General features: G+C 48.8%; 1 protein-coding gene across 4 annotated transcripts; it reads left to right on the top strand.

Moving 5' to 3' along the window:
* The first annotated feature begins 1,636 nt into the window (after positions 1-1,636).
* HPS1 (HPS1 biogenesis of lysosomal organelles complex 3 subunit 1) lies at positions 1,637-18,747 on the top strand. Of its 4 annotated transcripts, XM_088670661.1 has the most exons (19): positions 1,640-1,832; positions 3,050-3,166; positions 3,617-3,754; positions 4,516-4,658; positions 6,017-6,125; positions 6,768-6,928; positions 7,176-7,278; positions 8,486-8,578; positions 8,880-8,949; positions 9,359-9,426; positions 11,152-11,319; positions 11,397-11,576; positions 12,219-12,286; positions 14,003-14,128; positions 14,739-14,809; positions 15,342-15,481; positions 15,706-15,819; positions 16,166-16,248; positions 16,864-18,747. In XM_088670661.1, the coding sequence occupies exons 2-19, from the start codon at positions 3,050-3,052 to the stop codon at positions 17,024-17,026; spliced, it is 2,115 nt and encodes a 704-aa protein (XP_088526787.1). In that variant the 5' UTR covers positions 1,640-1,832; the 3' UTR covers positions 17,027-18,747. The 4 variants fall into 4 exon arrangements, with proteins under 4 accessions (XP_088526791.1, XP_088526787.1, XP_088526788.1 ...); XM_088670665.1 differs by lacking the exon at positions 8,880-8,949 and having other exon boundaries at positions 1,637-1,832; XM_088670663.1 differs by lacking the exon at positions 9,359-9,426 and having other exon boundaries at positions 1,681-1,832.
* The last annotated feature ends 43 nt before the right edge of the window (positions 18,748-18,790 follow it).

Genomic DNA, 18,790 nt, shown 5'->3' with positions numbered 1-18,790 from the left:
CCACTAGGCCACACTGCTTCTTGATGAGGTCACCCAGAGACATGTAAGGCAGTAATGGTGTGTGTGTGTGTGTGTGTGTGTGTGTGTGTGCTGTTGCCCTCCACATCTTGCTGGAGCCCCTCTTCCATCAGTCCCAGCCAGCATGGCCAGTGGTCAGGGATGATGGGAGTTTTAGTCCAATGTCTGGAAAGCCAGAGATTCCCTATTTGCATATTAAAGGCATAATGGTGGGGGGCAGGCTGAGAAGGGTATACAGCGCAGGATATGCAACAGGAAGTAGTGCCTTGTAGCATGCTTGGCACCAGTGAAGCCACAGCACCAGTGTTATCGTTAGGCCAACTAGGCAGCCATCTGGGACACAGACCTCAGTTTTTGTAACAGTATATACCCACAGGTGGCGCTGTGGGTTAAACCACTGAGCCTAGCGCTTGCTGATCAGAAGGTCGGCGGTTCGAATCCCTGTGACGGGGTGAGCTCCTGTTGCTTGGTCCCAGCTCCTGCCAACCTAGCAGTTCGAAAGCACATCAAAATGCAAGTAGATAAATAGGAACCGCTACAGCGGGAAGGTAAACGGAGTTTTCATGTGCTGCTCTGATTTGCCAGAAGCGGCTTTGTCATGCTGGCCACATGACCTGGAAGCTATACGCCGGCTCCCTCGGCCAATAATGCGAGATGAGCGCGCAACCCCAGAGTCGGTCACAACTGGACCTAATGGTCAGGGGTCCCTTTACCTTATCTTATAAATTACTGATAATACTTTACGTACTGTTATTTTATATTTTGAATAATCTTACCCAGGGCCAGATTTAGGTTTGATGAGGCCCTAAGCTACTGAAGGTAATGGGGCCCTTTATATGTCCAGCTGTCCTTTGTCAACAACAAATTCCCACTGTTTTTTGTGTTGAATATATGGTAATTTATGGACCTAATAGGTACTTAAAGTCATTTTGCACCTAGAAATAGGAGCCTACACAACACAAAACACTGTTGCTGCATGTAGGTTTTATTTGTTTTTATCTTATATTTTATACAGTATATCTTATATTTTGGAAATGTACATCCAGGGTTTTTTTTCTTTAATTTTTGGGGGGCCCTCAAGAGAGTGGGGCCCTAAGCTATAGCTTGTTTAGTTTATACGTAAATCCGGTACTCTTACCGTTTCTACAATACATTTGTTTTTTGGAAATTTGAACATAGCAAATTTTGGAGGGCGGTGTAAGTAGCTAGGGCCTTGCCTGGCGTGCAAAATAGCCCGGCACTGCATGAACCTTGGGAGCTGCTCCCCCAAAGAAAGCAGCGAACCTAGAGCACGGGAAAGCCCTTCCTTGCCAGCCCTGCGGTTCCAGGGCCGGGGCGCGTCCAGGTGCACAACCTGCCTCCCTCTCCCTCTGCGCCCAATCGCTGCAAAGCAATCCTGCCTTCGCCCCGCCCCGCCCCCATTTCAAAGGCCGTGGTTGGCTGAGCGGGCGCAGCTACTTCCCAAGATCTTCGCAGAAGTTTAGTCCCGGCTGAGTTTGCGCCTCTCCGCCCCCTGCGCCAGGTGAGGCGACAGCACGTTCCAAGGCAGCCTCGCCAAGCGCCTCCACTCAGTCTCGGAGGAGGAGGAGGAAGAAGAGGAGGAGGAGGAGCTCCTCGCCCCGCCCCGGCCCGGGCGGAGTCGCCGCGGCTGCTGACATGTTTCCCCGGGAAGGAGTCACGCGCGCTTTTCCTCGGGGCTGCTTTCGTGGAGCCCCTTCGGGACAGGATCGCCCAGCAGCCTGCACGGTTACCGCCGGCTGCGTCTGATTCCGGGGAACCGCCTCGCTCGTCGGCGGATCTCTGGAGCGGGGAAGGTAGGGCTGTCGGCGCGGGCCCGGAGGCGCCCCTTCGCCTTCCGTGGCGTGCGGGGAGGGCGATCTCCGCGGGATCTTGGCACTTCGTAGCCAACGGGGCTTCCTCCCCCTCGCTTGCTACTGCTTCCAGTTCCTGCAGCGAACAGTGGACCTGCCTGAATGTCCTCTTTCCACCCCAAGTTTGGGCAAAAAAAGGTTTAGTTTCGTTGCGTCTGGCTATTGGGAAGGGAGGCTTGGATCAGACCCGGGCAGCCCAGGACGATTACTTAAGAGAGCTTCCTTTCTTTTACGCCGCCGCGCTACTAAAGTAACCCAGTTTTCCGTCCAAAGTAACAGCAGCCCTTGTTTTACACGCTGCATTTTGCTCAGCTTGCAGTCCGCCCCAGCTGCAACAAAACATGTGTCTACTGTATGGGTTTTTACAGCCACAACAGGCGCTGTAACTCTCCAAAGGTTTGATTTTGCCCCCAAAGGCACATCCCTCCATTGTCACTGGAGACAAATGGATGCAAAAAAAAAGTTGGTTCAGTGATTTTGGATGGTCATCTTGTCCCTTTTATATTCTTTATCTTCAATTTATGCAATACTAAATGGGGAAGAAAATTCTACCATTTCATACCTGCAGAGAATTAAATACAAACACAGTTGTTCCAACTGCCCAATAGCACAAGGATGCCTGTGGGTTTGTGAGCAGTAGGGAAGATGCAGGCTACTGGAAATTAAGCCTCCAAGCCCATCTATTGGCAGGGGGAGAGAAGGAGTGTTTGTCAAAGGCAAAGAATCCAGGACATGTATTTCCCTGGTGTGGGGAGTGCTTCCAGTGTTTCCTGTGGAGTGATAACCCTCAGCTTTTACAAATGAACTTGCAAGCCTATGTTGTGTTCCTCACCTGCCTCCTTCCCCCACTCTCCAAGAAAGGTCACCTCCAGACTGTCAGAATTTTGCAGGACAGATTCACATGCATACTGAAACATCATAGGGTTGGGCTGAGCAAAATGGACTCTCTTCCCTCTGTTAACTCTAAATTTGTTCTGCTGTTCCCTCTAGTCCTCTAGAGCAGGTCTGGGGACAGGGTGGGGGATCCCATTGTGCTAGTGTTAATCTTTGTGCCAGTGCAACTGTTTAGTTGAATTCCAGCTTGGGTTGACATTTGGACCAGGAAGCTAAGGAGGGGCCTCGTACCAGGGGCCTGGATTAATGCATATATTTATTTGCAGATGAAGTGTGTGCTGATTACTAGTGAGGTGGCAGAGGTCCTGTTCTACTGGGCTGACCCAGAATTCATGGCAATTCTGCACCAGCGCTTTGGGGGCCATGATCAAGGTGGTGGTGAGGTGAGATTTAAAGGAAGGGAGGGAAACGGACCAGAGTATATGGATGCAGGGCCAAAATGACATTGCTGGCATTGTGTTCAGAGCTTGAGAAAGATGTTCTGCAAAGTTCCTGGAGTGATGGGGGAAAGTGTACTGGAGATGGATGTGTGTATGCTTATAAAAGCTTTGGGGCTTGTCTATATAGGATCAGCTTATTTTTTACTGTTCTAGTTTTGCTTTTGTATTTGCATTTTTTAAATTAAATGAATGCCATGTTTTAATTGCTTTCAACAGTACACTGCCCAGAAAACCCAAGTCCTTAGATGGCTTATGGATATGATACATAGATATTTAGCTGGGAGGGAACTGGGTTATGGCCTGTCCATGGGTGTCCATGCATATGCACATGGGATATGGCAGGACTTGGCAGGGCACAGTGACTGCAGCTTGTCCCTCTTTTTCTTTCCACAGGCCCCCGCTCTGGAAGACAGCATCAACACACTGTTTGCCCCCATAATCATCTCCTGCACAACGCTACTAGAGAAACTAGGGGACACATACACTTGCTTCTCCGCTGAAAATGGCAAACATCTCTATGTGTTACATATGGTAACCGAATGGGCCACGTGCTTAGAAATGTATAGACGTTGATAGGAATTTAGTAGTCAGACTAAGTCACCTTCAGGCATGTATTAGCAGTGGAAGGTAGAGGCTAGCCAATGCAGATACATGAGGCCTCCCATATTATTTCAATTGGGGTGGGTGGGTGTCATCCAAGCGCCTTTTCTTTGTTCCTGCAATCGCAGGAAGGTCGTCTTTTTTGGCGATCACTCGTAGCTGAGTAAGATTGTCTTCCATGAACACGGTCTTAACAGTGAGTCCATAAGTGACTGTGGAGGCCAATTCTGGATTCACACGTCCTTCCACAGTGGGGACATAGGTTTCCAGGCAGGAGTTGATCAAGATGAGGGTTTGCCAAATGTGCCTTCTTAGCAAGTTTCTCCCTTTTTTCCTGAGTTTGAGTGTCTTCAAAGTCCACCACACCTTTGGTAAAAGCTGTTCTCAATTTGGAGTGCTGTTTATACTACATTTTTAAAAGACTTGCCCTGAGAGTCATTAAATCTCTTTTGTTGACCACCAGCATTACGCTTTCCATTTTTTAGTTTGGAATAGAGTAGTTGCTTTGGAAGATGATAATTGGGCATTGCATCCGAACAACATGACAATGCGCACATCTGCTTTATTTAAATAAGCACTAAAATGCATCAATATTTTTGAAGCAAAGGGGACTTTAGATGTTTCCATGATAATTTTACATCTGTGTTCATCTTGTAATGACTGAGGTAGCAATCCTCTTGCTGCTTCTACAGTTTGGTGAGTGCCTGTACATTGCTGTGAACGGCGATGGCTCTGAGAGCGAGGATGACTTGCGCCGTAAGCTGTACGTGCTCAGGAGACTGGCTGAAGCTCACTTTGGACTAGTCACGCTCGACAACCACCTCTTCCGCAGAGAGTGAGTTACCGTGCCAGAGCAGGGATTTCCTTCCTTCCTTCCTTCCTTCCTTCCTTCCTTCCTTCCTTCCTTCCTTCCTTCCTTCCTTCCTTCCTTCCTTCCTTCCTTCCTTGTGATGAGCTTGTTTTCCTCCATCCCTGGATGGGATGTTTTGTTCACAGCATACAGGGCCTGCTTTCCATGTGATCTTCTCAGGCCCCTGTAACACTAAAGTCCCAGTGTGCTGAGCCACAGGAAAGCAGCTTCTCCTTGGTGCTGTTCCACACAGCTGGCATGTGTGAGACTAGATCCATATCTGTCATACTTCCTGGGCACATAACCTCCTGGTGCATGAAGTTAATGCAACAACCCCGCCCATGTGAGAGCAGTATTCTTGGAACACTGAGCAGTAGCTGCATGGGATGTCGCCATAGTGCAAATTATGGTTTATATGCACACGAAAAGAGCCTGAGGCAGAACAGCCTGACTTCCCTATAATTTGCAGAAAAGTAACAGTAAAGTAGGATCTGTTTGGGGGTTTGAGTGCAGCTCTCAACAAAATCTGGGGATGGTTACACAGGTGAGAAAAAACCAAGGAAAGATGAATTGTATGGCCTCTCTGCTCCACAGGCAGGTAGCTGACTTTGACCAGGGTACAATCTGAAGATTATGAATGTAGCCAGAAGAAGTTCACTGTCTGATTTGACTACGTAGAAATAAATTCTCCGCATAAGTTTTAAAGCACACCCCCCCAAACTGCGGCCCTCCAAATGTTTTGGCCTACAACTCCCATGATCCCTAGCGAACAGGACCAGTGGTCGGAGAAGATGATAATTGTAGTCCAAAACATCTGGAGGGCCGAAGTTTGGGGATGCCTATTTGAAAGCCTTACTTGCAGAAATCTGGTTTAAACTTTACAAAAACAATAAAGTATACATTGTCTCAGTTACACATTTTTATTCTTACATATACTGGTTGCAGTATAAGGCTCAATCTTTGCCAAAAACCAATCATTTCAGCTACAAATAAAAGAATCCTCTATTTTCCAGCTTGCTGGATTTTGATTAATGCTCAGGGAGATCTGTGTGGGCTTGAAAAACTACTCTGAGTGGTGTGGGCTACTTCATTAACATAAGTAAACACTTGGAAATTGTCCCCCAAAAACATAAAACTTAACTCACCCCATTTTTGCAGTGGAAAAATACATGCTTTCAGCTGTGTGTTCATTCTTCACAGTAACTTGAATCCAATACAACAGTTATGCACCATTTTATGTAACATTACATAATTTTAACACAATCTGTAAGTTTGAGGATTTCTGTCTCTGCCTTGGAGGTAACCGTTCACCTCCACTGATTTTGTGGGTTCTTGCTTTGTAGGCTGCGCCCAGGGGATTCTGAGCAGCGGGCTCACATTTGGGGACTGTTTCAGAGCCTCCTTCAGACCCATCACCAGCTCCGCCAGGATGACCAAAGCTTTGCTGTGGAGGTAAAGTGGACTGGGGCAGTCGATGAGTGGTTGTTGGAATGAAGCCAGGGATGCAGTTGTTCTACTGGGTAGCCTAAGATGGATGGAGCAAGCCAGGATAGGGGTGTGTTGCCCTCTAGAACAGGGATGTGGCACCTTTTCCAACACACGTCTGTGGGGCCAGAAGCAAAAGAGCATCGAGCAATGGATGTGTCTCTTACCATTGTCTACTAGGCTACATTCCAGGCATGCCAAAACCAGAGGCTACAACACACCCTCAACACCTCTGCATCCAGGGAAAGCAAGATGCATTATCAGCATTAAATTAAATTTTCGATCTATATCCCACCCTTCCTCCCTAAGAAGCCCAGTGTGAGGAAGGGTGTGTTTTTGGAAGAGTCCTGGAGGCCAGATAAAGGGCCCCCCAGGCCTGGGTTCCCTACCCCTGAAGTGGGTAGCATTGTGGATAGTTTGTCTAGTCAGGCCTAGAAGGGAATGCATGTCCTGAATCTGCGTAGACTGATGGAGCTGGGGAAGCGGGCTTTTCATGTTGTGTGCCTCACGATAATTGCTGCCTGGGCTCTGCTTAAGGGACCATACATCCCAGCGCTGGGAGGGAAGACTTTGTGCTGCAAACCTGTTCCTCTGCGCCACCCTCTTTAGGCCGTGGAGCGACTGATCCACCCTCAGCTGTGTGAGCAGTGCATTGAATTCCTGGAGCGCCAGGTCGTGCAGCACATCAATGGCAGCCCAGAGCGTGCTGGGCATGAAGTCGTGCATGCCTTCCTGCTTGTGCACACCAAGCTCCTTGCCTTTTACTCCAGGTAAACCCCCAGCTCCTCTCTGCAGTCTCCCCATCCTCCCCTGAGGCAAGATGCCAGGCCCGGAATCTTCCACTGTGCCCATTGCCTCATTTGGCACCCCGCACCTCTGCTTCAGTGCCAGACAGACCACCCTGGGCCTCTGGTTGTCCTCCTCCCTCTGTCTCTAGAAGGATATCCCCCCTTCCGATATGTGGCTCCCCTAAGAGATGGCCGTGCCTTCACCTCTTCTCTTTTACCTGCCTCCTAGCCGGAATGCCAGCTCTCTGCGGCCTGCTGACTTGCTCACGCTCCTTCTCATTGTGCAAGATCTGTATCCCAGCAACGCTTCTGAGGAGCTGCCAGCCTCCCAGGTACCTGCCCAGGTGGGGAAGGGGACACATCCATACAAGGGGCTCTGTGTTTGCGGAGATTCCTCTTTGGGATCTTCTCAGGCAGCGACCTTGAGCTGGACTGAGCTGTGTGGAGTTGGGCGTAAGTGAGATTCTGGGAGCATGGTGGTATTTTACTGTCACAGAGCTGTCTTCCAAGTGAATTGCACTTGCCTCTGCAATACAGGCCTTCATGCAGACTTTTAAGGATGTGGCTACAGGCTTTGGTAAAAGGTTTAAATTGTGTTTTCTGTATTTTGAGGGGCTGCTACTGTAACTAGATTTCACATTTGGATGGGTTTTTAAAATGTATATTATATTTGGTGTATAAGCCACCTTGGGAGGGCTATGACCTAAGTGGCAAGCATATTTATTTAAATATTTAAATAAAAATTAATTAAATCTAAACAGGAGCTGGGATGGGTACCCTGGATTAATAATAATAATTAACAAAATTTGTATTTATACCCTGCCCATCTGGCTGGGTTGCCCCAGCTACTCTGGGCGGCTTCCAACACAAAAACATAATAAAACATCAAACAGTAATTAATCTGTTCCAATATAAAAGTCACAATAACTTTAAAATAAATAAATCATATCCAACAAAGCAACATTCATTAAGAGCTGTTGTGAAGTCTGTCTAGATGCCTGAATAGCTAAATGTCACAGAGAATCATTGTGGATTAATCATTAACCACAGAGACCCATGTCCAAATTCCCACTGAATGAATTTGGTCCAGTTTCTTATATGCCACCTTGAGCTCCTTGGAGGAAGCCTCGTAACCACCACTTTAATTTCCCATAATGTCCTGGGCTGAGTCCAGAGCATTGTGGGAAATTAAAACAATGGATCGGCACAGGTTCCTTGTTCATTTTTAGGGGGTCCTCAAACACTTCTGTAAAGAAACAATTCAGATCTGCCTTTGGAAAATTTCATGGAGCTCAGTGTTTGCACATTATTTGCTGCCATTTTACTTTAATGTTAGCATTTTTCACGATAACGTTTTGTGCTGCTTTATTAGAAACGTGCTATTTCATAGTATAAGGAATGAGACTAAGCTGCCTTGTGAGGATAGAGACACTATAAAAGGCAAGATTTTTATTAATAAATGGGCAGGAAGGATCTTGGCCTACATTGGTGGGCGAGTCCTGGCAGCTGTCCAAAAATGGCTGAGCCTGTCTCTTTCAGTTCTCAGAGGATGAGCCAAGTCTCCAGAGGCTCCATAGCACTGAAAGCACCCCAACGAACAGCCTTTGTTCCCATGCATCTTCCCAAGAACAAGTGAGTATCAGCTGGGCTTTGGGCCTCCCATCCCAAAGGCTTAACCCTGGGTCCTTGGAATTTATGGTTGATCAGGATTTGGGTTGTAGGCTTAGCTTTAAAACCTGAGGGAAGCAGGGGAGACTAGGATGTTGCTGTGGCAAATGATATGTGGTTCATTATTTGCTAGGAATGGTGAAACCCCCATCATTTTTCTACTGGGATCCCATGGTGGAACCTATTTTGGCACATGGGGAGGGAGCCAGCCTGGGCTCGTGCTGAGTCTGTTCCCTCCCATACCCTCCCTTACGCCCTCCCTCAGGTAGCAGATGATCTCTCTATGCCCGAGGAGTTCTTCACCCCCAAGGCTTCCCCTAGCCAACAGAGCACAGGTGAGTTTTGGGTCAGTGTGAAGGAGTCTGAGAAGCGACTGTGGTCTCCTGTAGATCTGGGGACAGCTGTCAGAATGCAAAGAAAGAAAGAAAGAAAGGGTGACTTGCTCATCAGCTGGCTTGACTGAGTGGTGACTGTGTGGTAATCTGATTTCCCCCTCCCTGTTTTGGAAAGGGGCACTGCCCTGCTGCTTGGCTGGCACTCAAAAGGCGTGCAAGTGTGGCTGTAAAAGCAATTTCCTATAGCGCCTGCCAAAGGTTGGGGTTAAGTGTTGGTGCTGCCCCAGCTAGGAGGTACCTGGATCAAAATGATGTTCCGAGTCTTTTGTTAGTTGCTGTTGACAGCCACCGTAACTGTTCCCACCTGTGGTGCTGGGGGTATCTGGTGTCTCTTCTCTCTTGTCTGAAGGAAGCACGGCTTGGGCTGATGGTGTGGACTTTCAGGGTGAGGGGGAGACGAATTCTGCTGACATCCAGGTATGTGCTTTTGGGATTGGGATCACAGCTCTGGATTTTTCTGCTGGGCCTCCCTTTCTGCTCTCTCCATTTCTACTTTACATTCTCTTCTGGGTCTGTGGGGTTTTTTGTGTGTGTGTATGTTTTGGCCACCTGTACTTCTCTTGTACAGGTGTACAATGCAAGTAGATAAATAGGAACCGCTACAGTGGGAAGGTAAACGGTGTTTCCGTGTGCTGCTCTGGTTTGCCAGGAGTGGCTTTGTCATGCTGGCCACATGACCTGGAAGCTATATGCCGGCTCCCTCGGCCAATAATGCGAGATGAGCGCGCAACCCCAGAGTCGGTCACGACTGGACCTAATGGTCAGGGGTCCCTTTACCTTTACTTCTCTTGTAGCCAGATCATATGGAACATGATCAGGTTTTTTTCAGCACCCTCATAGCTATTTGCAAGCATCAGCCTTGCAGCTTGTGGTTATGTCCCCCACAAATGGGGAAATGAATGGAAGCAGCTTCCTCAGAGTTGTGCAAAGCACCACATGCGATGAGAAACGGCAACAAAGAAACTCTGATAATGAAAGCTGGACAAAGAGGATCCATACCACAAGGATTTCAGGGCAGCAGGCATTAGGGATCCCTTATGATCACGTTTCCCAGTTTGCTTGATAGAGGTGCTGCTTTCTTTCTATACTCTTAAGTGTTTCTATACTTTCTATACTTCCCAGTACTGTGAAATCTGGGACAACCTTCCCTACCACCCGAACCATTAACGTACCATAAATGCAACCATCGTGGTGTCATGAAAATTGCATATAAAGCTCACCGAAGCACATTGCAGTAAAGTTAACATTCCCTATGCTGGCAGAACAGGGTGTCTGCGTGGATGACCTTGGGGCTTAAATGAGGGGATAAGAATGGGCAAGAGAGCCCTTCGAGATCTCCTGGCCTTGCAGGGAAAGGGTTGGAACAACATCCCCTCAGTTGCCCTCTCCCCCCCCCTCCCAAAAAAAAATGCAGATGGGAAAAACTGGCAGGGGAACAGGTCTATGCATTCATACTGCGCCACAATTACCAGCAGCATGCGCGTGGGAGCAGTTAGCTAGCTGGGATTTGGAGCTAGGCATGTCCTGTTTTTCATGTCTGTAGCCCCTAATCCCACCCCCTACCTCAGCCAGGATCCCATCAACAGGGAAGGGGACTCTCCCATTCCAGCTGAAGAGATCCTAGTGGTAGTTGGGGGGCAAGGAGGAATGGAATTGGGCTCTGAGGCTGCATGTTCTTTGAGCCCAGGACCTTAAGCCTGTGACCCTCCAGGTGTTGGGATACAGATGAATGGCTGTGCTGACTGGGGCTGATGGGGAGTAGAAGTCCAAGGACACCTGGAAGGCCACAGGTTTCCTCGCCTCTGCTTTAAAGTAGGTGGGGCGCTGTCCTGCTTTGGCTTGAAGGATGGTGGGGGGTGGTGAGGTGGGGTGGGTGAACTAACTTGACTCTGGAGGCCTCCTTTCCTCTGAGCTCTGTTTCCCTCCCCACTTCCTTTGCCTGTGGAATTGAGTCACTCTGCTTGTTTCCTAGAATTGGCACTAGATGGAGCTATTGCTTCACTTTCCTGTTCAAGGAGCAGCCGTTTAGTTCCCAAAATTGTGGAGAAACTGGAGTCCTTGAGACACTTCACCCAAGAATGCTCTACGTCCGGTCAGACAGTTCCCAGTTCCGTGACAACGGCATGCTAATCTTTTCCCCAGATGGCTGAGGATTCGCTGCAGTTTCTGGCGCCTCCGGCGTCGGAGGGTACCAATCCGCGGAGAATTTTCCTAGACGCCAACTTGAAGGAAGGCTACTGCCCCATGATGCCCCACATGATGTACTGCCTGCCTCTCTGGCCAGGAATCTCGCTGGTGCTCCTCACTAAGGTGAGCCAGCTCTCCTGAGCAGCGTTTATGATGCCCAGCCTGCCAGGATCTCACTGAATGTCCCCTCTGACTTGCAGAGCCCCAGTTCCCACGTGGCACATTCCATCTACCAGCTGCTGGATGGATTTATGGTGCTGGAGAAGAAGCTGAAAGACGGGCAGGAGATCAAGCCTCAGCTGCGCTCTCAGCCGGTTCTTGTGGAACTCCGGCATCGGATGGACAACTTTGTCAGGAGGTTGGGTGGGCAAGAGCCACAGGTGAGGTTTGGCTGATTTACACAGGAGCTGCCCAGGCACAAGGGTGCTGGAGTGAGCACCCTTTCTGAGAACACACTGCTAAGAGAGCCAGTGTGGTGTAGTGGTTAAGAGCGGTAGACTTAATCTGGTGAACCAGGTTCGTGTCTCCGCTCCTCCACATGCAGCTGCTGGTTGACCTTGGGCTAGTTGCACTTCTTTGAAGTCTCTCAGCCCCACTCACCTCACAGAGTGTTTGTTGTGGGGGAGGAAGGGAAAAGGAGATTGTTAGCCACTTTGAGACTCCTTTGGGAAGGGATAAAGCGGGATATCAAATCCAAACTCCTCCTCCGCCTCTTCTTCTTCTTCTTCTTCTTCTTCTTCTTCTTCTTCTTCTTCTTCTTCTTCTTCTTCTTCTTCTTCTTCTTCTTCTTCTTCTTCTTCTTCTTCTTCTTCTTCGTGATGTAGTGTCTAGTGGGGCAGAGCTGGGCAGGCATGAACAGGCCTGAGCTATGGGTGAGCTCCCATTTACAGGGGTAGGAAGGGCAATAGAACCGCTGGGTAAGAGCAGACCCTGCAAAGAGATGAAATGATGCTGGACTTAGGAGCACATCTCTCTCTCTCTCTCTCTCTCTCTCTCTCTCTCTCTCTCTCTCTCTCTCTCAGTTGCAGAATACCTGGCTGGAATTCAAGAACAGAGCTTTCTCTCGGAACGAGACTGGGAGTTCCTGCGAGTGAGTTACTACTGGTTGGGCTGGGCTGGAGTGGGGGAGATTAGAAAACAGAGTTGGGATAAGAATTTGGGGGTAGCATCCTGGGGGCTGCTGAAGCTTAGGAAATCGGGTACCCTTCCCCAGCCATGCACTGGCGTAGCGATGCCCAATGACCAGGGAGAGCTAGGTTTAGAGTCCCCACACAGCTGCAATCTCACTGGGTGGCCTTGGCCTAATCTGAGAATAAAATTGAAAGGTGATGGTTCAGCCATGACGAAAGGCAGGATGCAAATGTAGTAGTGATGAACAGAATGAATGGAGGTCTATGAAGCTTAAGGGCCCTTTGTCCTGTGAGTTTTGTGGTCCTGGGACAAGGAAGCAGCTGGCTGGACCTGTTGTGAGGAAAGGAGAATGTTCCTGGTATTGCTGGATCTGAGCAGGGAACAGACTCCTTTGCTGTCAAATTTTGATTTGTGGTGTGTGTGTGTGTGTGCGTGCGCCGCAGCAATTCTCTTTCAACAGCTATGAGACATGGTTGCAGACAAATCTGGAAGAGCAAAAAATATGAGGTAAAACTGGGAACCAATTTACAGAACTAGCCCATTGTATAGCCCTCCTGGGACAGTACCACGTACGAATGTGTGTTTGAAAGCTCCCCTGTGTGTACACAATCAAACAAAGCTTCCTCTGCACATAGCGAAGAGCACATGAGGGAGAAGGCTTGGCTTCAAACCCTCCTCCTCCTTCCAGACATGCAGTAGACAACCATGTGCTGAGTTTGAACTTTGGCAGGGGCCAAAGGAGGCCTGGCTGGTAGCTGACGGGGGAAGATTTGGCGTGCATTTGGGAAAGGGGCTTGAGGGACAGGGGAAGAGAAAAAGATTCCGATTGAATAGAGTGGGGGAGAAAAGGACCAGTCTGGTCTTTTCACCTATTGATTTGTACTTGGGACACTAATGGAGTTACCAGTTGAATGGATTTAACAGTTCTTGCAGCTTGGGGACAATGTTAACAATACCAAGTTAACCTCTATAAGTTAACCAAGATGATGTATTGACAGAGACTGTGTACAAATGAAACACGGTTTGAACTCTGGGGCCATTCCTACTGCTTTCTGCTTAAAATAATCCATTTTCTCTGCGACTGCTGCAGATATTCCCTTTAGACAGGTGTTTTGTGGCGGGTGTGTCCTGCAACATGTTCTTGACAGTAGTCTTAGTGTACTAGTGGTGAGTTTGTTCTCCAATGCTTCCCTAATGCTACAACGTTATTGCTGTCCAGAGCAGCTGTAGCACAACAAGGGGGGGGGGGGGGTAACCGAACTCCAGAACATCTGTGGTATGAAATGTTGCAGGATTTCAGCAAGAATCTGTGGAATCTGCGCTGATTGGAAATGAAGCTATGTGACACACACACACCAATAGCACCATGTGCACAAATAATCATGAACGCACAAAAAAAGGGACATTGGGGAGGGATCCTGAATGCCCTTCGTAGGTGACAAAATTCAGATAATGCTTCTGGCTTGCCTGGATGGGGGACAGAGGTGGGCGTGAAAACTAGTGTTTCTGTACAGAGGTAAATTTTGCATTTGTTGCTCTGACCTCTTTTGCCTCTGGCCCCACCGTCGCTCCTGCCATGTGGCCCCTGGGAAGTTGCCCAGAAGGGAATGTGGCCCTCAATCTGAAACAAGTCCCACCGCTGCTTCATCGGCACACTGATCTCTCTTTGGCGCAGGCTTCTGCAGGCCTTCTGCCGCATCCGGAGGCAGCTGTGTGCCGTGTATCGGCAGCTCTTTCTCGGATCCTCTGGGACGCAGGGCCTGCCGCAGAACTTGCTGGACCAGGTGCAGCAGCTGACGCGGTGAGTGGGATGGAGCGCAATGGCAAAACCACACGGGAAAGGGTGGCGGTGGCAGATTTCAACTTGTACCCATTTGAGAGTTTGCACCTCATGCTGGATATCCCGTAAGGCAGTGTTGGTCAGTTGTTGGTGGACTACAGCTCCCATCATCCTTGGCCAGCTTAGCCATGGATGGTGGGAGTTGTAGTCCAAGAACATTTGGGGACCCAACATTGAGGAACGCTGCCGGAAGGTCACCCTGAAGTTCCCTTGTGCACAGCTCTCTTCCCCTCTTATATCTGTTCAGTGCTGTCCAGGAGAAGCTGGTACACCCCAGTCACGCTCCACTCCTTGTGGCGGCTGCTGAGAGGCTTCTCGGACCCTCCACCTGAATGCCCATCTCTTCCTACCCCTATGCACTTTCAGGGCTAGTGCCTGCTTCTCCCCATATAGTGGCCAACAAAGGAAGGAACACTGGGGAATTGAAAGGCTTGCTGTCTTTTCCCCCCCAAGGTGGGGCTGGAAACTCCGGCTCCGAAACCAAGCACCACTTGCTGCGAGGGCAGGAAGGCAATATGTGCACCGAGCTCTTGGCCCTTGTAGCTTATTCCTGCTTCCTTTTTGTTGGCAGGGACAAGCTGCAAGACTGGAGAGATTTCCTGCTGGTGAAGAGCAAGCGCAATGTTACCATAGTGTCATATCCTTCCATGCTTTTCCCCGGTCCCATTCACTTCTTTTCTCCCAGAGGACTTTTGAGCATCCCCAACCAATACCAGGAGGTGTTGCTTAGCTGGTAGAGCCTGAGACGCTTAATCTCAGGGTCATAGGTTTGAGCAGCACCAAAAAATTTTTTTGTAGGGGGTTGGACTAGATGACCCCTCCACGATCCCATCCGATTCTAGGATTCTGTTTCTTGGTCACAGAGCTGGAGTGGGTGAATGTTGAGGTTAGTTCTCTTTCATGGGTTCTACAGGTGCTGGGAACAGGCTGGCAAAAGTTCTCAGGTTGTACCAGGAAAGTACACTGTCCTTGGACAAACGTTAAGATCTGGGGGAAGGAGGGACGTTGATAGATTTCCATCACTCACTTGAGTCAAGAACCCCATCCCTGCATTATCCAAGTTCCTTGGGAGGTTTTTGTGGGGAGGATCCTAGTGGGGCAGGCACCCAAGTTGCGAGGGGGCAGCTGCTTTCTCCCCAGCCACAGGCCCTTAACTGGCTGCCATCCACATATCTGGAGGACTTCCCAGGGCTGGTGCACTTCATCCACGTGGACCGCACAGTGGGGCAGATGGTGGCTCCATCCCTTGGTGCCGCAGAGGACTCTGGTTCAGAGCTAGGCAAGGGGCCTTTGCCTGCCTTCATCAAGCAGAAGGTAAGTGCTCCCTAGCCTATGCAAGAGCCCCAGCTGCTGCTTCTTTCTTGCCTGCAAAGTTTTCGCTGCAGCGAGAGACAGGCGGTCTCCCAGTAACGTGAGCATGTGATGGGAGTTGGAGGAGAGACCAAGAATCTTGGAGTGGTGATTCAGGGCTCAGAAAGGGAGGTCTTGGGCTGCTGGGTGCGTGTTTCTCTTTGTCTTCCCTGTCTCTTCCTCTCCAGGTGTGGTCCTTGGTGGCGCTAGCGAGAAGCTACTTGCAGAAGGGCTATACCACGGTGACAGTCCGGGACGGAGACTACTATTGCACCTACTTTCTTTGGTTTGAGAATGAGATGGTAGGTGCAGAAGCTTTGGGGGAGAGGGTGGGCGGGCTTGAAATGCAGAGATCTCCTGCAACTTCCTAAGCGCTTACTCTGGATGTAAGAATCCCATCATCAAATGGTCATTCAACTGCAGTCAGTCATCTTAACTTGTTCAGAGTTGACTTGAGGCTACAAATGATGCTTTCAGGAGGAAGGATAGGATATTGACATGGTGCATAAACAGTGTCCTCTGCTACGGTGTGGATAGTATGGGCTGGAGACATTTGCCTCTACATAGCCTAAGAAAGCCTGCAGTGGTCCCTAAGCCACTGTCCTGTCCCGTCCCTGACCTCTCCTTTCTGCCGCCACGCCCCTGCAGGGTTACAGGCTGGAGGTTACGGAAGTGCCGGTGCTTTCGGATGATTCGGCCCCCATTGGGACATTGGCCGGCGACTATTACAGGTGAGCAAGGATTCCAGTGCCCCAGATACTATTGGTTATATGAGGGGCTTGGGGGGAGAGATCCAGCCAGAAGATCCAGGTTGGCTGGAGGAGAAGGGCAATCCTTTTACAGCTTGACCATTACCCAGCCTCTTCCTCATCCTGGCACCTGTACACAGTTCTACAGAGTGCTGCCTACAACCTCATGGGAATTTCTATAGCCTATAGTATAGTACAGTATATTTTTATGAACCGTCTTATTTCTGTGTCTGTAAGTTGTTTTTAATTGTTTTTAATGTTCTAACTTGCCCTGGGACGGGATAGAGTGGGTAATATTATTTATCATCATCATCCCATGTTTTGGGATTTCCAAACTGGCAGTGGAAAACCTGTGACTCTTCAGATGATGTTGGCACTACAAATCCCATCATCCCTTGACCAGGGAGGAGGAACACAAGCCTTCAACTTGCCTTGGATTACATGGGTGGGCTTTAGCCATTTCCCCCTCTCTAGTTTAGTGGTCTCTAGTTTAGTGGTGCATCCTCTGCTGACTGGGCTAGGAAAGCTTTTGGAATCCTCCTTGTCCCAGCAGCCCTGCCTCTTCCCCATTTCCTGACCACCGTCTCACCCCTTCAGGAAGCTGCTCCGTTACTGCAGCAGGACCCATGCGAACGAAGTGGTGAAGTGCTATGAACTCCTCACCATCCACCTGGGCGTTGTGCCAACTGAGTTTGTGATCCAGCAGGCGTGTGACTTGGCCCGGCGACTTTGGGAGCCAACCCGCATCCCCTTGCTCTAGGGGTTTCATTAGTGGGGACTCTACTTTCTGGACTCTTCCGTGTGCGAGCCTCAGATCTCTAACATCTCTGCTTCTTTTGGGTTCTGTTCTGCCCGCCTGCCGTGCAGAATCCAACATCCTTGTCTCAAAGAAATGGTGGCTTTCCTCAGGGCACTGAAACTAATGGGAGCAAATTGCTTTCAAGGCAATGCTAGAGACATGTGGCACACTGACACTGTGTGAAGTTTGACTCAAGGAGCTCCCATCTTCTCCTTGCACATGCAAGGATCTCTATCTGTGAGAGAGGTGCGTAAGCCAGAAAGGATGGTCAACCTGTAGCATGAGATGCCCACAACCAATTTCCCCCTGAAGCAGCTAGGAATAATCGGGAGCAAAGCTTTTCTTGAGACTGTCACTTGTGAAAGGGTTTTTGAGAATGGACTCTCAAACCTGGTGCCTGGTACGTCATCAAACTTGCTCCGCTGTTGGAAGTTTGTTTTTGTTGCAATTGGGGAATCTTATCTTCCCATGGCGGAGAAGGAAAAGTGCGAGGAGAGCCAACTGCATTTAACCCCTCCCCATATTAAAAGTGACAGGTTTCAGCTGAACAATTCTGTAGGCTTGAGTGCCTTCAGAAATGTGTGGTTTAACAGAAAAGATGGAGAGTTACCAGCAATTTAAACCCTGCACTTGTACTTCTGAGATTGAAGTTGGTTTGGAGGATCTGAGATGTTTTCCCACAGCACAGATAAATGCAAAGTGCCTCTTTCAAGGAAGCAGTCCCTGGAAAGAGGGAGATGAATAAACACAAATAAACCTTTAACTGAAAGCATCTTCCATACCAAAAAAAACATTGACTGTCTGCAGTGCAGGGTTATAGGATAGAAATATCTCTTGCAATTGGTGTGCAAGTTGGCTACAAACTCTAGTAGCATTTTTAAATGTATGTTTAGGAAACTGGAGTAAGCTAAACATTTTGTAAATGAACAGTATTGGCTGTCTTAAAATAAATGTTACCCCCTAGGTCAATATTTCTCTCTTTTGTGATATTCATGTCCCAGATACAATACAAATTCACTGGCAAAAAGGAGAGCTTTTATGTCTGTGAAGATTTATGATTTCTTATAAAATGTTGCAAAGGAGAATAATGGGGTGGGGTATGAAAATACCCAATACTGTATAATCTACATTACAAAGCTTTATGAAAGAATGTGTCCTTATTGCAGTGCTTTCTGCATAGTGACCCAGGCTTATGAATAACTTCAGAACAAGCTCCGCTGTTAGGAAACAAAGAAACAGGAGGTTGGACTAGGTCAGGGAAGGGGAACTTGCTGCTCTCCAAACATTTTTGGGCTCTATCAGATTCGGCCAACTGCCAGAGATGGTGGACAGTCGTAGCCCAGCAATTTCTGGGGGGCCACAGATACCCCTTCACTAGATTGGGGTTGTTGATCAGTTGCCATAAAGCTGTTGTTTGATACAGTATTTATACTGCTGAACTCCCAGCTGAGGTTGCCACCTTTTCCTCTAAGCAAGCTCCGTATTCTTAACAGCTAAATGATGGACAGATTTTCCAAATGGAATAGCTTTGCCTAGTGTGGAGATGATAATAAAAGGGAGAGGGAGGGTTGTGCTTGCTGAATTTCTGCTTGCTGTGCAACTGTTTATTCATTTTATCTACTATTTATATCCTCCTCCTCTTGAGGATAGCTTTCAGCGGAATAAAGCATTTGTCAGGAAAAGGTTGGCGGCTGTTCTTCCAAGGATGATGGGCATAGAGCAACG

The sequence above is a fragment of the Zootoca vivipara genome, chromosome 5 (assembly GCF_965207765.1).
Source record: "Zootoca vivipara chromosome 5, rZooViv2.hap1.1, whole genome shotgun sequence".
NCBI lineage: Eukaryota > Metazoa > Chordata > Lepidosauria > Squamata > Lacertidae > Zootoca > Zootoca vivipara.
Note: the sequence above shows the minus strand (reverse complement) of the source record. Positions and strands in the feature narration are given on the sequence as shown.